Genomic DNA, 20465 nt, shown 5'->3' on the forward strand with positions numbered 1-20465 from the left:
TGGATAACCAGGTCGGTAACTACTTTCAACAACCATTCTACTCTGTCTGAGAATGACACATTGCCTACTCAATTGGTGGGACAATTGCAAGTAACAATTGGATGTATTAGATTATTTAAATGCTTGCTTTCAAACTTTTACTTTCTTAAGATTGTGTAGTTATATGTGCCAACATGCTTTCGTGGCTTTGAAACTTATCCAATCTCGCCGGTGGGAAATTCTTCAATTTCAATACAACACCTTTTTCTATATGCATATAGAATTTATGGATGGATCATGGATGGACGTGTACATGTTTGGTAATGCTCATATTATTGAGAATTTGTTTGATTTAAAAACATAAAATTAAAAATTTTAGCTATCCACCTAACAATAGGAGTATTAATTTGCAATGTCCATTTTACAATTAACATCTTGATCTGAGAATAATTTGTGATATCAAACCCACCATAAATTAGAGTTCAAATTATAGGTGCACATTACAACTGCCCTTGTAGGTTTATTGTGCACATTGCTAATACTTTGCAGTTTATGGTGCACATTTGAATTGTCCAATGGTTTAGAATGTATAGTTTTTCACTAGATTGTTAATTTTATGTGGGTGTTAAAAGGTGATGTTGCAAATGCTTCAATAGTTTAAAGCGAATGATTGTGATTAACCCTATAAAAAAATGTTGTATTACTAGTTTTCACCTTAAAATGCTAAGGTAGGTAATTAAAAAAAAAAAATATATATATATATATATATATATATCGAGGACAGTATTTCTTCTGGTCCTACTTTAACTAAATCTTTCTCCAATCAGTGTATTAATGAGGTCAATACAACACTACAAAAAGGTTGCTAGTAAATTTTTGTCAGCATTATGTTTTTTTGCACTGGCAATCAACGGCAAAAGGAGTTTAGGTCAAAGTTTAAGGCTTAATCATTTTTATTTTTTAGTGCTTAATGCACAGACATTCAGAGATATACATATCCTTTGAATCCTTCCAATCCTACAACTTTTTTGACTATGCCATTGAAAAATCACATTGCATATTTTCATCTCAAAGTGTTCTCGGAATTATAATAAGAAAATTGATTTTATTTTACTGTTCTCAAGTCTCAACATACTTGTAGGGATAAGAGCCCAAAATCATATATTAGGCCTTGAGCTTTGTTCAAGGACGTTGACAGGTCCGAGAAATGACAAATAGTTATGAGGGAGTTCAGTTTAGAGTCTCATAAATAAGGAATGAGTGGAAGGCGGTCCGAGAAGGAATTCCTCCTCGGATATAATAAATACAGCTCGAAATATATATTCCAGCAATCAAAGTGACCCTCCAAGAAGCTCCAATGTTAGGGACATGCCTCATGAACATACGAGAAGGAAGGGAGTTTGAAAATATCTAAGGAAAAGCTGCTACCACCGCATTAAATGCACTGCAGCTACTTTTCTGGTCGCATTTATGTGAAGAAGACCTCTGAACAGTGCTGCCTTAACTACCACAATTCACAGAAAGCCAAAGGGGGTATCTGATGGGACAGACACTCAAGTGAGAGCTCAAATGATCAACAAGTGTAGAATCAAGATGTTCCATAAGAAATTATATAATGTAAGAGACCCTCCATGAGGAGGGGAGAGGGGGAAAAATAGAAAATGAATATTGTAACAATCAAAATTGTACTTGTATTCAATTGTTATTGATTTATATGAAAAAAATACCTCATTAGACAGTGAATTCATTCAACTCCATTTTCCTTGTTATTGCTTGATTAGCTTTCAAATCCATACTAGCCGTTGTTAAATTCATTAGGGCTTAGTTCTCCAACCTACTCTCTACAAATTTATTGTACTGGGTTCACTAGGCCAAGATCTCATACACCTTGGGTTTGGGTTGCAAAACGTGTCCCTACAATACTATATTGAGTTTTAATTAGCTCAACTAGTTAAGTGGTTAAATATGAGATTTGAAATTTAAAATCTGCCTATATCAAAAACTGATTGATGTCTTCCTTTGATGATAAAAAGTAAAAATTATAGAAGTAGACGCCATAAGTTAAAACTCTTACTTAAAAATAAATTTAAAAAAAAAAAAAAAGTCTCACATACTAGAAGGTTTAAGGTTTAGGCCTAGGGGAGAGCTACACTTAGTTATGTTTACTAATATATAATATATATATATATTAAAATCTAGCTAACTTTTGCTGCTTGATAGCTCACACCTCTGCTTTCTTCCTCACACAATAATTAAGATGGCTTTAAGATGTGATGAAGCCTAATTTAGAGAGTGTAGTTTGTCGTTAGCCATTGTAATCAGTTCGTGGGGTCATTTTTCCTGTTTAGTTTGAAATATAACACTAGAGTGGAGTGCCTACTTAAGTTTTTTTTTTTTTTTTTTTTTGGAAACCTACTTAAGTTGAATCTAGGAAAAAAGAATTAGAATATAAGTTTAGTACAAGTTGAACATGAACTTGGGTGACGTTAATGTGGCCAAGAGCTAGCACAAATGAAAAGGACAAATCCGCCAATTTTTCAAGCTTTAGAAGAATCATACTCAAATGTTTTGAATAGTTTTTTGAAACCTAAATGGAGGGATTCTTTAGAATTAGCTATCGCTATCAGAATATATGCAGGTGGTAGCAATTATAGTGATGGCCACGTACTTTTTTAAAATGTATTTTTATGTGACATTGCCATGTAAAATCAAATCAATTCAATTAAAGGTTCTTGGTAAAGAACTTAAAAAAAAATTATTAAAATAGAAAATTGGGAGTTGATCAGATGTGAACTACACACACAAGGGTTTTAATTAAAAATCTAATTAGTGCGACTTGTTGGAATGAATTACTATTCATTTGATGTCATAAAGCTTAAAACTTTGGAGGACAATGTTTCATCAAGGCCATATATCTCTAAAAATTGTCTTTAAATAGTACAAAAATGAAAAACCAACCGACCAAATTAAGTCTACTTAACAATGATATATGAAAGTGAATTACAAGTATAGTTGTAGACTTGTCATTTGGCATGACCTAAAAATTTGAGTTGAAAAGAGAGTCTAAACAAATTCTTTAAAAGGCATGACTTTGAGTCGAAATTAGAATTAAATTATGAAAAACCATAGTTGGATGAACACTATTATGTATCCTTATTAATATATATAAACTTTTAATCTTTTTCTTTCACTTAGGGGGAAAAAAAACATTTCCTTTCATTAGACAGACCACACTATTCATTTTAGATTTGTAAAAAAGTACCTGCCATGTTTATTTTTTTAATAAAGTTTTCTTTTAAATCGGTTTGAAAAAATCTCCTTTCACTTGTGAATAAAAATCAAATAACAATTCACATAAACTTCAATTGCCTTACTTATTAAATTATATAACTTTTAAATAAATCACATAATTAAAAGTATACATCATGAAGGATCATTCAAATTGTTTCATAATAAGTTGGAGAAAAATTATGTCCTATATGTAATCTAGATATTAATAATACTGATCCCAAATAGCATAAATCTTTTCAATCAAAGGGTGTACATGGATAGAATCAGATTAGGTTTGATACGAGCCTATCATCTAACCTTTTTTTTTTTTTTTTAGAAACTCCTATCATCTAACTTGATCACTTTAGGTTACATACACTGCAACCCATTGCCAACTACATGAACAAAGTTTCTCTCCAAACTAGTTTAAAGAGAAACCTTACAAACTTATCACATATATTTATATTGAGTGTGAATTTTAAAAATCTAACCGTTAGATTGCATGTTCTTATTACATCCTTAATGCTTACAAAATTTCAAGAAAATCAAAGATTAATTGTTATGTCATTAAATAAATGTTATAATTTCAAACTTTTGTGATATGAAGTTGTATATAAAAAATAAGTTAATTGATCAAATAGTAAATAATATCCGATTTGAACGAAATTTAATATGCATGTTAAGAACATAAAAAACATAAAATTCAACCGTTAGATTTTCAAAATTCACAATATATATATATATATATATGAGAAATTTGAAGAGTTTATTTCCAAACTAATTTAAAGAGAAATTTTGTGCCAACTATATATTTAGTGGAAATTGTCCACGAGTTGATCGTTGGACGATGGGCTAGTTTGGCTAGTCACGGGTTTAGACCGACAATATTGGGCCTTAAATTAAATATATTATAGCCCAAACTAATGGGCTTGCAATAGTTTTGCTTTGTTTTTATTTTTTTAAACTCTTTTATTAAACTTTGTGGTAATATATCATTGAAAGAGGAAGCAACAAATTCAGGCTAGATTAGGGTTGGATCTTTTTAATTTCTTTGATCATCAAATGAATTCAAAATAATAATTAAAAAAACTCTAAAATATAGTTCAAAATACTAACATAAAATAATAAATAAATAAAATAAACTCGAGAGATAGAGTTCAAACAAGGAATTGCAGTAGGGTGACAATAGTGAATTATGAGAGAAGAGGTGAGAGTTTTGCTCTAGTTGGGTTTTGAGAAGTGATAGTAGAAATTAAAAATGAAAAAAAATGAAAGAAAAGGGGAGGGCTACAAATTTAGGTGGACAAATCGCGATCCACATGGGCAGATAAAGTTGGATTTACAACTAATTAAACACTATCACATAAAGTCCTCAACTAAAAATATGACACTCATATATGGTTGGATTGGATTCGTTTAGTGAGAAATCCATGCACCCAATACTCAAACCAACACTCGAAATTCATATAATAATAATAATAATAATTAATAAATAAATAAAATTTTCATTTTCGTTGCTCCATTAGTTTGGAAATTGTCCCATGTCAACCCAAGAATGATCAAATCCCTCTTCCCTTAATTATCAAATTAGAAAAAAGGAAAAAGAAAGAAGAGATTAGTTATCAAGTATTTGAAATTTGTGGGTTCCAGTTAGTTCAATTGATAAAGTCTTTGATGATTAAATAAGAGATTAGGAGTTCAATTCCTGCTTACATAAAAAACTAATTGGTGTCTTGGTCTGATAATAATGAGCTATCATCCAAAGCGGATGCCATAGGTTGAAATGCACTAAAAAAAAAAATTTTTGAAATTCATTTTTGAGTCTATTTGGATACTGCTTATTACTGAAAAATACTGTAGCAAAATAATTTTTAAATGTATAAATAGTGTCGTGAGACCAATTTTAGACCAATTTTTAATGAAAATTTTGCTAAAAAGAGGTTTGTGGTTTTTAATGAAAATTTTACTAAAAAAAAATTTGTAAATCTCGTAAACAATTCACGAAACTCAAGTTTAAACGCAAACGTAAGACGCATTTGCTATGCAAACTCACACTTCATTAGATAGTGTGATTTTATTTATTTAATGGGCGAGATCTAGTAGCAAGCCCAGTAGATCGGATCCAAAGTCCAAGTATTTACGACCAAATCCAACTTAATTTGTTTTGTTCAACAAATCTCTCCGTAAATCTCACATTCCATTCCTACAAGGCTACAACCAACCACCACTGCCTCTCTCAGTTTTACCGCGAACATTCCACACGCGCTCTCAGCGCAGATGGGACTTCCCTTTTAGCTCTTAAAAAAAAAAAAAAAAAGCAGTTAAGGGTTTTGGACCAAAGAGGCTCGGAAAACAGGTTCGGAGAGTAGTAGAGAGAGTAGAGAGGCTAGAGCTTTGGTAAAGAGAGAGTATAAAGCAGAGTGATGAGTTAAGAGTATCCACTTTTTCTTTTGTAGAGAGAAGAAATAAAAAAGAGAGAAAGCAAAAAAGAAAGGGTCATGGAGAATGTGAATATGTGTGACGAAAATTGCTAGCAAAGAAAACCACTGCAAAACAGTTACACGCCACCAACAACAACGAAAAACCAACGCCATCACCATCACCGTCTCCACCACCACCAACATCAACAAGCAAGTTTTCATCTCTCTCTCTCTCTCTCTCTCTCTCTCTCTCTTCCAAGATCTTCATGCTTGCTTTCTAGCTAAATTCATAACCAAACAAAGGTGGTGGTGATGATGATGATGGCGGAGGGGACATTGTCGTTCTCGGTGGCGGAAGTGGTGGAGGATGTGCTTCAGCAGCACGGGACTCGCCTCAGAGATCTTGATTTGGCTTCTAGAAAAGCTGAGGAAGCTGGTAACTTTTTTTTTTTTTTGGGTTAAATTTTTCTCAGCAACCAGACAGAGAATTGTGTTTTTGATGATGAAGATGATGATTTTGTGTATGTAGCGTCGAGAAGGAACGAAGCGGCGGGGTGGCTGAGAAAGATGGTAGGTGTAGTAGCGGCGAAAGATTTGCCGGCGGAGCCGTCAGAGGAAGAGTTTAGGCTTGGATTAAGAAGTGGTATTATTCTCTGCAATGTTCTGAATAAGGTTCACCCTGGAGCTGTGCCCAAGGTTAAACACTCAGTCAACGCTTCACAAGCTCACTTTCACTCTCTCTCTCTCTCTCTCTTTTTCCAAATTGAATTGAATGTTTGAGCTTTGTGAATTGTTTTTGGTTTTAGGTGGTGGAGAGTCCTTGTGATTCTGCTCTGATCCCCGATGGAGCCGCGTTATCGGCGTTTCAGTACTTTGAGAATGTGAGGAATTTTCTAGTAGCTGTGCAGGAACTGGGAATTCCTACTTTTGAGGCATCTGATCTGGAACAAGTATGTGTTTTTGTATCTTGGTGGAAGTTAATTTGTGTTGCTTTTTAGCTAGAATAGTATTTTGTAGATAAGATTAGTTAATGAGCTGTGGTTCAAATTGCAATTCAGTGAGGTTGTGGGTACAAAACTCATTAGTCAATGAGCTTTGATTCAATTTGCACTTTGTCTGGAGGGCTGAGGTTGCAGATTCAAAACCCATTGGACATAATCATACCACTCTAATTTGGATTGATTGACCAAGAAAAGAGAGTTAAAGTTAAGTAGATGAGCGTGTAACTTGCTAATACAAAAAGGGTTTAATTTTTTATTTTTTAATATTATGTATTTGTTGAGTTTTCAGGGAGGGAAATCTGCAAGGGTTGTGAACTGTGTTTTGGCGGTAAAATCCTACAGTGAATGGAAACAGGCTGGGGGAAATGGAGTATGGAAATTTGGTGGAAATGTGAAACCAATGGTGTCAGCCAAGTCTTTTGTGAGGAAAAATTCAGAGCCGTTCACGAATTCCTTGTCAAGGAACTCATCAATGGGTGAAAAATCCTTGAATGTGCTGTCCTCTGAGATTGACTCTAATAAAATGGTTGGTAAGCTTAACTTGTACTAGGCTTCTTTATGCATTCGCTTTGTCTGGTTGATTAAAGAAAGATGAACTTTTGTTGATTCATTCATGTTATTACTTGCAGCCTACCAATGGTTCCTTGAGTATGCTTGTTCGTGCAGTTCTGTTAGATAAGAAGCCTGAAGAAGTTCCGATGGTAATCTACTCTACCCTCTTAAATTGATGAACTTAATTAAGAACAATTTGCTGATCAAACCGGGGTTAGTACGTCTGGTATCATGCACCATAGTGGTGCAACTATGTGATATGCGTGAATGATGAAACGTACTATTGATAGACATTTGGTGAAGTTCTGCCTTATATTTATTCCATTCAATTACAATACTTGAAAAAAAAAAAAAGGTGCACTGAGGCTTCTTGATTGGATTGAACTTGATCAAGCCAATTGCCCTTTTCAACTAGTGAGGTGAATACAAAATCGCAAATACTATCATTGCTGATACAATCACCGCTTTGAGAGTGCTTTAACTTTTACTCGTACTATTATTGATACTATTGCTACTACTTATTTGTGACTTGTATTGCTCCTCTGCATGAAACAGTTGGTCGAATCCGTGCTAAGTAAGGTAGTGGAGGAGTTTGAGCATCGCATTGCAAGCCAACTTGAGCTGGTATGTTTACTTTGCCCAGTCATTTTTGTGGGCCAAGAGATTGTTTTCACTAATCCAATATGGATTGGTGACCAATTATGCATTTTCATGAATTTTGAGACTCAACATGAGAATTAATTGATGCATATTCCAAATGATTAAACATGGCTTTTGGATCCTAGATGAGTTTCTATTTTTTTTTTCCCTTTTTTTTTTTAAAATCTATTGGTCTACCCATCTTGCTGGTTATTTATTTATTTGCTTATGATCATAGATGAAAACATCTCCAAAAGATATGGCTGTTTCCCGTGGCAACAAAGCTCTTTTGAAATTTACTTCTGCCGATAAAAAGGTAATATGTTGTACTTTACCTTAACATGCACCTATTACTAAAGACTAGTGATCAATAAAAAGAAGCATGTCTTCAATGTCAAGAGCGTATGATTGGAATATAACTTGGGTTCCTAACATTTTCTTTTTCTGTTGGTGCAATATTTTAGACTGAAGACAAAAATGAAAAGTTGATAAAGAAAGAGGAATTTGCCCATAAAACAAGCATTTCTGATGAGAAATCAAAAGGCCAGCTCATGAAACAGCAAATGATCTTTGATCAACAGCAAAGAGACATTCAAGTAAGGACAGTACTGATGTATTCTCCATTATTTTTTCTCCTGAATTTGTATTCACCATATTTTTGCCTTTCTGTTTCTTTAACAGCTTAGTGCATTAATGCTAATGTTATATGTTTGTAGGAACTAAAGCATACACTTCACACTACAAAAGCTGGTATGAACTTTATGCAAATGAAGTTCCATGAGGAGTTTCACAATCTTGGTAGGATTCAGGAAGTAATTTGTTCTTTTTCTATTTCTATTTTCTTCTCTTTTTTAGGGGTTTTGGGACGAAAATAAATTCTCTGTCTCACTTGAGTTTGTTCATTTCTTTATAGGTATACACATTCATGGCCTAGCTCATGCCGCTTCTGGGTATCATAGAGTTCTTGAGGAAAATCGCAAGCTGTACAATCAAGTGCAGGATCTCAAGGGTAAGAAGATCAATGGGGTCTTGCTTGTGGTAGAGGGAAAAAAAAATCACTGAGTGCCTAAAGCTTAAGTCCTCAAAATGGATTAATATATATTATATATTTTTTTCATTTGATCAGGAAGTATCCGGGTTTATTGTCGAGTGAGACCCTTCTTGTCTGGACAATCAAATCATTTCAGCGCTGTGGATCATATAGAAGAAGGAATTATCACTATGAATACTCCATCGAGGCATGGAAAAGGCCAGAGGTCCTTTAGCTTCAACAAGGTCTTTGGGCCATCTGCAAGTCAAGGTCAGCAAGGTTTTCATTTAGAAAATTTTCAGATTCTTTGATCTTAACATTATTCTTACACTTCTATTCCTAATGTATTGCAGCGGAAGTCTTCTCTGATATGCAGCCTTTGATTCGGTCTGTTCTTGATGGTTACAATGTTTGCATATTTGCATATGGTCAAACAGGATCTGGAAAGACTTTCACTATGGTAGGAAACATTTAGATTTATCTCTGAAGATATGATATAACATGTACAATGATGTTTATTTTGAAAAACTACATAATTGTGGCTAATTTTTGTTGTTTACATGTCTAGAGTGGACCTAGAGAGCTTACAGAGAAAAGCCAAGGAGTAAATTATAGGGCTTTGAGTGATTTGTTTCAAATAGCAAATCAAAGAAAGGACACTTTTAGTTATGATGTTTCTGTTCAGATGATTGAGATCTATAATGAGCAAGTTAGGGATCTCCTTGTTACTGATGGAACTAACAGAAGATATCCTTTACAAGTTATTTGGTTCTTTTACTGATTTAGGTCATTTTATTTAATCTTTTTGTCAAATAGGTTTAAGAATGACATTGTATATCTATTTTCAGAATTTCACTCAATTTTATGAATTTTGATTCTGTTCCACTCTTCCCCCACTTACTCCCCATCAAAAGGTTTTCCTTAATTTTTAACACATTAGAAATTCGAAATAGTTCTCATAGAGGGCATAGTGTACCAGATGCAAATGTTGTTCCAGTGTCATCGACATTTGATGTTATTGATCTAATGAACCTTGGACAAAAGAATCGTGCAGTAGGTGCAACAGCCCTAAATGACCGTAGTAGTCGCTCACATAGGTATGAATGTAATTGTCTATATAAATCAGTGGATGTATCTATGATAGTATCCTTATTTAAGTTGATGTTTACTTTGTTATTTTAAATTATCAATTTGCAGTTGCTTGACGGTTCATGTTCAAGGAAGAGACTTGACATCTGGAGTTATTCTTCGTGGCTGTATGCATCTGGTTGATTTAGCAGGAAGTGAGAGGGTAGACAAATCTGAGGTGACAGGAGATAGATTGAAAGAGGCACAACACATCAACAAATCTTTGTCAGCTTTGGGTGACGTGATAGCTTCCCTTGCACAAAAGAATCCACATGTTCCTTATAGAAATAGCAAACTTACACAACTGCTCCAAGATTCACTTGGTAAGGTTAAACTAACACAAAATTTCAAATTGGAATGTGGAAACCATAGTCTCTCTTTATGGTCTTCATTCTTGGAAAGATTCTTACTATACCTTTGGGGTTGTAATTATACTTTTAGGAGGGCAGGCCAAGACGCTGATGTTTGTTCACATAAGCCCTGAGCCTGATGCTATTGGAGAATCAATCAGTACACTTAAATTTGCAGAGCGAGTTGCCACTGTTGAACTTGGTGCTGCCAAAGTAAACAAAGATGGCACGGATGTCAAGGAGCTCAAAGAACAGGTTCTTACTTTGTCACCTGTAAAGTTCTCTTCAAGTAATTTTAAGGGCCTTGTCCATTTGTTGTGTTCTATTAAACTTACAATTTTTTATTCAGATTGCAAGTCTGAAGGCTGCATTGGCAAGGAAAGAGGGGGAACCGGAGCATATTCAAACTTCCATTTCTGGAAGCTCTGAAAAATACAGGACAAAAGCTAGTGAGATATCACCTTTTCAATCTAAACAGAAGGATGCAGGTTTATTCGGAGACCACAATAGCTGCCGGCAACCAATGGGTGACGTAGGCAATATAGAGGTAAATAAAGTTCCCTGATAATGACTTGGTAGATACTTCTCACCTGTTAAATTTCGCATTTCTATTGCTTGATAGTATGCATTTAGATCAGATTGTCTCTTAACAGATTTGTTATCTTGTTCTGTTTCCTTATAACAAAATGTTCGGTTTAGTTTTATGAACTTTAATCTGAAATTGGATGGAATGATTCTGCAGCTTCGTAGCAATTCTGCCTCAAGGCAAAAGACACAAAGCTTTGATCTTGATGAGCTATTAGCAAATTCACCTCCCTGGCCTCCGGTGAATGGTCATGGCCAGAACTACAGGGAGGATGATAGAGAAATGGGCTCGGGTGAGTGGGTTGATAAGGTCATGGTAAACAAGCATGATGTAAGCAGAGTTGAGAACCCTTTAGGAAGTTGGGCAGCAGATAATGGGGACTTATCTGATGTATTTTACCAGAAATATCTCCCTGATTCTTCCAAAATTTATTCAGATCAATCCTATAATATGTTTATGGGAAGCAACCAGTTCAATGTCACAAGTACCGATGAAATGGATGATCTTGATGCTGCCACCAGTGATTCTTCAGAACCAGATTTGCTTTGGCAATTCAATCATTCAAAGCTTACCAGCATGACCAATGGAATTAGTGCAAAAACCAGGAAACCCAATTCAAAGCCAGCAAAGAGCCCAGAGCTAAGGTAATCCAAAGTAGATATTTTGTTAGTAGTATACTTAATTTTAAACTGTCTAGCCAGAAACATGTTTCCTTAACAAGTTGTTGTTAACTTTGCAGCAAGAATACCAATGCTTCTCTTGGCCCTTCACCTTCAAGGAAATTAGCAAATGGGGTAGGCAATGTGCAGCGGAATGGGAGGCAGCCAGCTCCAACTGATATGAAACGCAGAGCTGGGAATAGAAAATAGAAATGTACTTACACGTTGAGAGGGTGATTTTTTTATTTTTATTTTTTAATTTCTTTGAATTTGTTTGAGAGGGAGAGAGGTTTTACTATATTCTTCATTTTTATTTTTTTGTTGTAATCTTATAGTTAAATGCAGCAATAATTCCAGTTGCTTGTAATTGTCTACTTGTGAGTTCAATGTGTCCTCCCTACGTGGATTGGATGACTGATGTTGTTTATAGATGGTACATTACACTATTCTTGGCTTTTAATGGAATATAAAACCCCGAAATTAGAGGCATAATTCATCAACTCAAGAATTTGCATTGCATTCGTTTGAGATTATAGCTCCAAAATTTTCCGAGTCAAGTTTTTGAGGCCAACTGCTAAGATCTTTTTGCTTTAATTTCTTTTGGCAGAGGTCTTTTTCACTTTTATGAAGGTATAGAAGAGCTAAATAAATTTCTTCAGCAGGGTAAAAACTAAATTAATATCACCTTAAAAATTAATATCAAATGCTCCACATAATTTGTTTTTGCCGAATTCCAAATTTTCAATTTGTGATTCTATCTTTACTGGTCATTCAAAGGGCTATATTGGAAAGATGAATGTACAAAATATCTTTGGTTAAAATAGGAGGAGAAGAAGTTTTTTGTGTTGAAAAATTTCAACAGTAAAATCAGTTTTAGTGGAATCACTGTAAATTGATTGAAAAATTGAGTGCCTTTAATTTATATATATCAAAAAATTGAAGTGCAGCATTTATAGTTACTTACGCTCTTGTTTGAGCCATATTAGCGTAGCATTTTGGTCCATTCAAACTATTTCGATCCATTCAGTCCATTTTGGTCAATTCGGTCTATTTTGGTCCAGTTCAGTCCATATGGTCTACTTTGATCAATCTGGTCCACTTCAGTCCATTTGATTTTTTTTTGGGGATAAACTTCAATCTTTTGCCGGAAACGGGGGGAACAAACATGGTAATCTTCCTTACAAAAAACTACCAAAACAGGGGGAAGATTATCCTTAGTGAAACAGAAAGGCATAAAGGAATTTAAAGCTAATCTAGCAGCAATGTGAGATGAGAGTTTGTGTAGGAAAATGAGCTACTTCATTGACAATCATGTCATATTTTTAGCGTAATGTTAGTACGTTCTTGATAAAATTACATTTTTTTTTTATATTATTAAAAGTATTTTTTTTCCAATTATAATGTTTAGGCATTCAAAACGTATAGACAATGAATTATTCGTAAAGAGTATTAAAAACAAATTTCAACCACATAATACATTATTTATAAAACATATCTCCTTATATAACAATTGAATGTAAAATGCATTATATTTTCTTTTAAAAAAAATAAACTTCACAAAATTTAAAACACCTTCAAATAACAAATATAGATAACTTGAGTTAGAAAGTCTAATATATTATATCAACTATAGTTTGTTAGGAAATAATCACATCATTTTAAGAAGGATTTACAACTACCATTTATAAATCTCATTTAATATTTTTATATTTCATTTAACAAAAAAAAAGGGTCAAATTTTTTGGCCCCCTGCGTGAATTTGCGACTAATTTTACATCAAAATTGGCATTTTCATAATCCATTACTACTTTGTATTTCCTCATTTTATTTATTTTGATAAGATTGTATTTCCTCATTAATTCTGCATTAGGGGGTAAGTTACTAAAAAAAAAAAATTATTTTGCCCAAACCCTCTAAAGATCGGCTGTCCTTGCCCGTGACACGGCACAATTCACGTGCCTTCTGCTTCCAACAAATGCCTTATATCGATCTCAACACAATTTGCAACTTGCAAGTCCAAATCAAATGTAGGCCACAAATTACCCACTACCTCGGTCCACCACATTTTTTCTTATTATGGATGCAAAATTTTTGTGGCCATGAACTAGTAGTTGATTTAGCAAGCAAAAATTATGAATTTTGTGAATGGTCCCAAATATCAATACCTCATTTTAGAAGAAACCTCTCGAACCTTCACCAAGCCTGTACTTTTCAACCAGTTCTTAGATTCTTTTGAGAGAACCCAAGTTGGTACTATTTACTTATATGATTAATTTATACACACAAAGTCATTCTAGCCAATCAGTTAAAGCAGCCATAATCAATTGCCTTTTTTAATCTCTTGCTTCTGATATTTTCTTGGCACAACATATAGTTTATTTGGTTCGAACTTTTATTCCCAGTTAAAGCTTTTGTCACTACAGCTAAATATGTCCAACGTTGGAATAGGTTTTGATCATGGCGGGTCGTGTTATTATTCAGTGCTTGGTTTGTGTAAGCAAGCCACAGAAAATGAGATTCGCTGTGCTTATCGCAAACTTGCCATGGTAGCTAGTAACATCACAAGCCCTTTTTTTAATTTTTGTTATATTTTTATGCTATGAATTTTGTTTTCAAAAAATTTTAATTTATTTGTACGTAAATTTGAAGAAATGGCACCCAGATAGGTGGATGAAAGACCAAAAAATTGCTGGAGAAGCTAAAAGACGGTTCCAACAAATCCAAGAAGCTTATTCAGGTATATATTTTTTAAATTAAAAAAAGAAGAAAAAAAGAAAAAACACATACATTGTGTTGTCTTTATGTACTATTTCATTCCAATTAATATTGTTGGGATATCTGATTCTGATGAACTGTGATTTTTCCAGTTTTATCAAATAAAGGAAAGAGAACAATCTATGATGCTGGATTGTTTGGTCTCCTTGGAGACGATGATGACGAGGTCAGTTTCTTCTTTTCCATTGATATTCATATACACAATCATAAAGTTTTTATTTGGTTAATTTTTTTTTCCTTAAAATTTTTATTCCCTTAGTTTTTGGATGCTAAATTATGGATTTCTGGCAACAGGGTTTTGTTGATTTCATGCAAGAAATGGTTTTGATGATGCAAAATGTGAGGCCACAGCCCCAGGTACTACATTTGGTGATTGACTTGTATTTATTTTTGAAGGTTCATGTGAACTAGTTCCTTGGAACAAGTAGCATTGGTTAAATATATATATATATATATTTTATTTAGGGGGAAATAAATATTGTACTCGGTTCTATATTTTTATAGGAAGAGAACAGCATGGAGGAGCTTCAGGGATTGTTAATGGACATGGTGAGGGAGAATGAAATGGTCAATTTTGGATTTGAGTTGAGCTCGTCTGAGAGTCCTAGTAAGAGGATGCGTTTTGATTTGCAATTGTAATGCTTCCTTGAATTAATTTGAGGATGCGTTTTGATTTGTAATTGTAATGCTTCCTTGAATTAATTTGATCTTAAATTGACAAGGTTGTGCTATTTATTTCTCCACAAGCTCGTTTATAGTTTTACACATATTTGAATGATTTTAAAAGAGCTGATGTAAAGGGTTTTTGGGTGCAAAATGTGTAAAAGTGATCAAAATGTGTATTTTACACATTTATAAAAGAGCTGATGTGAATGCTCTTAAAATGCTAAGGTAGGTAATTAAAATATATATATATATATATCGAGGACAGTATTTCTTCTGGTCCTACTTTAACTAAATCTTTCACCAATCAGTGTATTAATGAGGTCAATACAACACTACAAAAAGGTTGCTAGTAAATTTTTGTCAGCATTATGTTTTTTTGCACTGGCAATCAACGGCAAAAGGAGTTTAGGTCAAAGTTTAAGGCTTAATCATTTTTTTAGTGCTTAATGCACAGACATTCAGAGATATACATATCCTTTGAATCCTTCCAATACTACAACTTTTTTGACTATGCCATTGAAAAATCACATTGCATATTTTCATCTCAAAGTGTTCTTGGAATTATAATAAGAAAATTGATTTTATTTTACTGTTCTCAAGTCTTAACATACTTGTAGGGATAAAAGCCCAAAATCATATATTAGGCCTTGAGATTTGTTCGAGGACGTTGACAGGTCCGAGAAATGACAAATAGTTATGAGAGGGAGTCCAATTTAAAGTCTCATAAATAAGGAATGAGTGGAAGGCGGTCCGAGAAGGAATTCCTCCTCGGATAAGATAAATACAGCTCGAAATATGTATTCTAGCAATCAAAGTGACCCTCCAAGAAGCTCCAATGTTAGGGACATGCCTCATGAACATACAAGAAGGAAGAAAGTTCGAAAATATCTAAGGAAAAACTGCTACCACCACATTAAATGCACTGCAGCTACTTTTCTGGCCGCATTTATGTGGAAAAGACCTCTGAACAGTGCTATCTTAGCTACTACAATTCACAGAAAGCCAAAGGAAGTATCTGATGGGACAAACACTCAAGTGAGAGCTCAAATGATCAACAAGTGTAGAATCAAGATGTTCCATAAGGAATTATATAATGTAAGAGACCCTCCATGAGGAGGGGAGAGGGGGAAAAATAGAAAATGAATACTGTAACAATCAAAATTGTACTTGTATTCAATTGTTATTGATTTATATGAAAAAATACCTCATTGGACAGTGAATTCATTCAACTCCATTTTCCTTGTTCTTGCTTGATTAGCTTTCAAATCCATACTAACCGTTGTTAAATTCATTAGGGTTTAGTTCTCCAATCTACTATCTACAAATTTATTGTACTGGGCTCACTAGGCCAAGATCTCATACACCTTGGGTTTGGGTTGCAAAACGTGTCCCTACAATACTATATTGAGTTTTAATTAGCTCAACTAGTTAAGTGGTTAAATATGAGATTTGAAATTTAATTTCCGCCTATATCAAAAACTGATTGGTGTCTTTGTTTGATGATAAAAAGTAAAAATTATAGAAGTAGACGTCATAGATTAAAACTCTTACTTAAAAAAAAAAAAAAAACAAAAAAAGTCTCACATACTAGAAGGTTTTAAGGTTTAGGCCTAGGGGAGAGCAACACTTAGTTATGTTTACTAATATATATATATATATATATATATTAAAATCTAGCTAACTTTTGCTACTTGATAGCTCACACCTCTGCTTTCTTCCTCACACAATAATTAAGATGGCTTTAAGATGTGATGAAGCCTAATTTAGAGAGTGTAGTTTGTCGTTAGCCATTGTAATCAGTTCGTGGGGTCATTTTTCCTGTTTAGTTTGAAATATAACACTAGAGTGGAGGGCCTACTTAAGTTGAATCTAGGAAAAAAGAATTAGAATATAATAGTTTAGTACAAGTTGAACATGAACTTGGGTGACGTTAATGTGGCCAAGAGCTAGCACAAATGAAAAGGACAAATCCGCCAATTTTTCAAGCTTTAGAAGAATCATACTCAAATGTTTTGAATAGTTTTTTGAAACCTAAATGGAGGGATTATTTAGAATTAGCTATCGCTATCAGAATATATGCAGGTGGTAGCAATTATAGTGATGGCCACGTACTTTTTTAAAATGTATTTTTATGTGACATTGCCATGTAAAATCAAATCAATTCAATTAAAGGTTCTTGGTAAAGAACTTAAAAAAATTTTTTTTTTTATTAAAATAGAAAATTGGGAGTTGATCAGATGTGAACTACACAACAAAGGGTTTTAATTAAAAATCTAATTAGTGCGACTTGTTGGAATGAATTACTATTCATTTGATGTCATAAAGCTTAAAACTTTGGAGGACAATGTTTCATCAAGGCCATATATCTCTAAAAATTGTCTTTAAATAGTACAAAAATGAAAAACCAACCGACCAAATTAAGTCTACTTAACAATGATATATGAAAGTGAATTACAAGTATAGTTGTAGACTTGTCATTTGGCATGACCTAAAAATTTGAGTTGAAAAGAGAGTCTAAACAAATTCTTTAAAAGGCATGACTTTGAGTCGAAATTAGAATTAAATTATGAAAAACTATAGTTGGATGAACACTATTATGTATCCTTATTAATATATATAAACTTTTAATCTTTTTCTTTCACTTAGGGGGAAAAAAAACATTTCCTTTCATTAGACAGACCACACTATTCATTTTAGATTTGTAAAAAAGTACCTGCCATGTTTATTTTTTTAATAAAGTTTTCTTTTAAATCGGTTTGAAAAAATCTCCTTTCACTTGTGAATAAAAATCAAATAACAATTCACATAAACTTCAATTGCCTTACTTATTAAATTATATAACTTTTAAATAAATCACATAATTAAAAGTATACATCATGAAGGATCATTCAAATTGTTTCATAATAAGTTGGAGAAAAATTATGTCCTATATGTAATCTAGATATTAATAATACTGATCCCAAATAGCATAAATCTTTTCAATCAAAGGGTGTACATGGATAGAATCAGATTAGGTTTGATACGAGCCTATCATCTAACCTTTTTTTTTTTTTTAGAAACTCCTATCATCTAACTTGATCACTTCAGATTACATACGTTGCAACCCATTGCCAACTATATGAACAAAGTTTCTCTCTAAACTAGTTTAAAGAGAAACCCTACAAATTTATCATATATATTTATATTGAGTGTGAATTTTAAAAATCTAACCGTTAGATTGCATGTTCTTATTACATCCTTAATGCTTACAAAATTTCAAGAAAATCAAAGATTAATTGCTATGTCATTAAATAAATGTTATAATTTCAAGCTTTTGTAATATGAAGTTGTATATAAAAAATAAGTTAATTGATCAAATAGTAAATAATATCCGATTTGAACGAAATTTAATATACATGTTAAGAACATAAAGAACATGAAATTCTATGGTTAGATTTTCAAAATTCACAACCAAAAAAAAAAGAAAAAAAAAAGAGAAATTTGAAGAGTTTATTTCCAAACTAGTTTAGAGAGAAATTTTGTTCCAACTATATATTTAGTGGAAATTGTCCACAAGTTGATCGTTGGACGATGGGCTAGTTTGGCTAGTCACGGGTTTAGACCGACAATATTGGGCCTTAAATTAAATATATTAGAGCATTCATATCAGATCCTCTAAAATCTTCTAAAATACATCTACAGTGCAAATTTTATACATTTTGAGCAAAAAAACACCCACATCAGTGGGTGTAAAAATGTGTAAAACCGGTCATATTTACACGGGTACTGTAGCTCGTGTATATATTAAAATAATATTATCATTTTACAATATAAAAACTTCTTTTTTCTTTTTCGCTCCTTTTTTTTTTCTCTCTCTCTCTTCACCATCTGCACAAAACCAACGCCCTCATGCTTCTTCCTCTTCCTCTGAAACACACACTCCCACAGAAAAAAATCAAAAATCAACCACAAAAATAAAAAATCAACAACAAAATCAACCACAGACACAACAAAACCAGACACACCCACACACAGACACCCCGATGAAGACAGAGAGAGTGGATCGGCGCTTGTGGCGGATCGGTGTGCTTGGATCAGAGTTCCAAATCGGCGTGCTTGTATCAGAGTGCTTGGATCAGCATGTTTGGATCGGTGTTCTTCTCACCGTGCTTGGATCGGAGTTTCAGATCGGCACCGTGCTTGGATCGGAGTGTAGCTGGATCGGAGTTTCAGATCGGCGCCGTGCTTGGATCGGAGTGTAGCTGGATCGGAGTTTCAGATCAGTGTTTTTCTCGCTGTGCAGGGGTTTAATTTATGTGGGTTTCTGCCTTTGTGATGGTTATGTGATGTTCAGCCATAGCCATGGAGGTTTGGCTTTGTGACGGTGTGTGTGTGTGTGTGGAGGCAGGGGGTTTGGGATGAGAGAGGGGTAGAGATTTGAGATGAGGGAGATATAGATATTAAAGAAGTGGTATATAATAAAATAATAATAAAAATGATTATTTTAATAAATTGATGTGTATAATAGACAAATTGATGTGAGCGCTTTGTAAAAGTAAGTGTGTAAAATAGAAAAAGTAGGTTTTAGATGTGTAAATTTACAAAATTTTTGCATGGACTGATGTGGATGCTCTTCTTTATGGTAATATATCATTGAAAGAGGAAGCAACAAATTCAGGCTAGATTAGGGTTGGATCTTTTTAATTTCTTTGATCATCAAATGAATTAAAAATAATAATTAAAAAAACTCTAAAATATAGTTCAAAATACTAACATAAAATAAAAAATAAATAAAATAAACTCGAGAGATAGAGTTCAAACAAGGAATTGCAGTAGGGTGACAATAGTGAATTGTGAGAGAAGAGGTGAGAGTTTTGCTCTAGTTGGGTTTTGAGAAGTGATAGTAGAAATTAAAAATGAAAAAAATGAAAGAAAAGGGGAGGGCTACAAATTTAGGTGGACAAATCGCGATCCACATGGGCAGATAAAGTTGGATTTACAACTAATTAAACACTATCACATAAAGTCCTCAACTAAAAATATGACACTCATATATGGTTGGATTGGATTCGTTTAGTGAGAAATCCATGCACCCAATACTCAAACCAACACTCGAAATTCAAATAATAATAATAATAATAATAATAATAATAAATAAATAAATAAATAAATAAATAAAATTTTCATTTTCGTTGCTCCATTAGTTTGGAAATTGTCCCATGTCAACCCAAGAATGATCAAATCCCTCTTCCCTTAATTATCAAATTAGAAAAAAAGAAAAAGAAAGAAGAGATTAGTTATCAAGTATTTGAAATTTGTGGGTTCCAGTTAGTTCAATTGATAAAGTCTGTGATGATTGAATAAGAGATTTGGAGTTCAATCCTTACCTACATAAAAAACTAATTGGTGTATTAGTCTGATAATAATGAGC

General features: G+C 33.3%; 2 protein-coding genes across 3 annotated transcripts; both read left to right on the forward strand.

Annotated features, from left to right (window-relative positions):
* Positions 1-5674: 5674 nt before the first annotated feature.
* On the forward strand, positions 5675-12114 carry LOC112024793 (kinesin-like protein KIN-14I). The gene is made up of 19 exons (XM_024057432.2): positions 5675-6105; positions 6199-6365; positions 6476-6619; positions 6960-7196; positions 7300-7371; positions 7778-7846; positions 8100-8177; positions 8326-8457; positions 8578-8659; positions 8775-8870; positions 8988-9161; positions 9245-9351; positions 9460-9638; positions 9827-9988; positions 10089-10342; positions 10461-10624; positions 10719-10916; positions 11112-11599; positions 11695-12114. The coding sequence occupies exons 1-19, from the start codon at positions 5982-5984 to the stop codon at positions 11822-11824; spliced, it is 3057 nt and encodes a 1018-aa protein (XP_023913200.1). The 5' UTR covers positions 5675-5981; the 3' UTR covers positions 11825-12114.
* Positions 12115-13661: 1547 nt separating this feature from the next.
* On the forward strand, positions 13662-15124 carry LOC136069193 (uncharacterized). Of its 2 annotated transcripts, none has more exons than XM_065777462.1 (5): positions 13662-14163; positions 14264-14351; positions 14482-14555; positions 14684-14746; positions 14894-15124. In XM_065777462.1, the coding sequence occupies exons 1-5, from the start codon at positions 14044-14046 to the stop codon at positions 15026-15028; spliced, it is 480 nt and encodes a 159-aa protein (XP_065633534.1). In that variant the 5' UTR covers positions 13662-14043; the 3' UTR covers positions 15029-15124. The 2 variants fall into 2 exon arrangements, with proteins under 2 accessions (XP_065633534.1, XP_065633535.1); XM_065777463.1 differs by having other exon boundaries at positions 13678-14160.
* Positions 15125-20465: the final 5341 nt, after the last annotated feature.

Source organism: Quercus suber, unplaced genomic scaffold, assembly GCF_002906115.3.
Source record: "Quercus suber isolate HL8 unplaced genomic scaffold, Cork oak 2.0 scaffold_156, whole genome shotgun sequence".
In the NCBI taxonomy this organism is placed as follows: Eukaryota; Viridiplantae; Streptophyta; class Magnoliopsida; order Fagales; family Fagaceae; genus Quercus; species Quercus suber.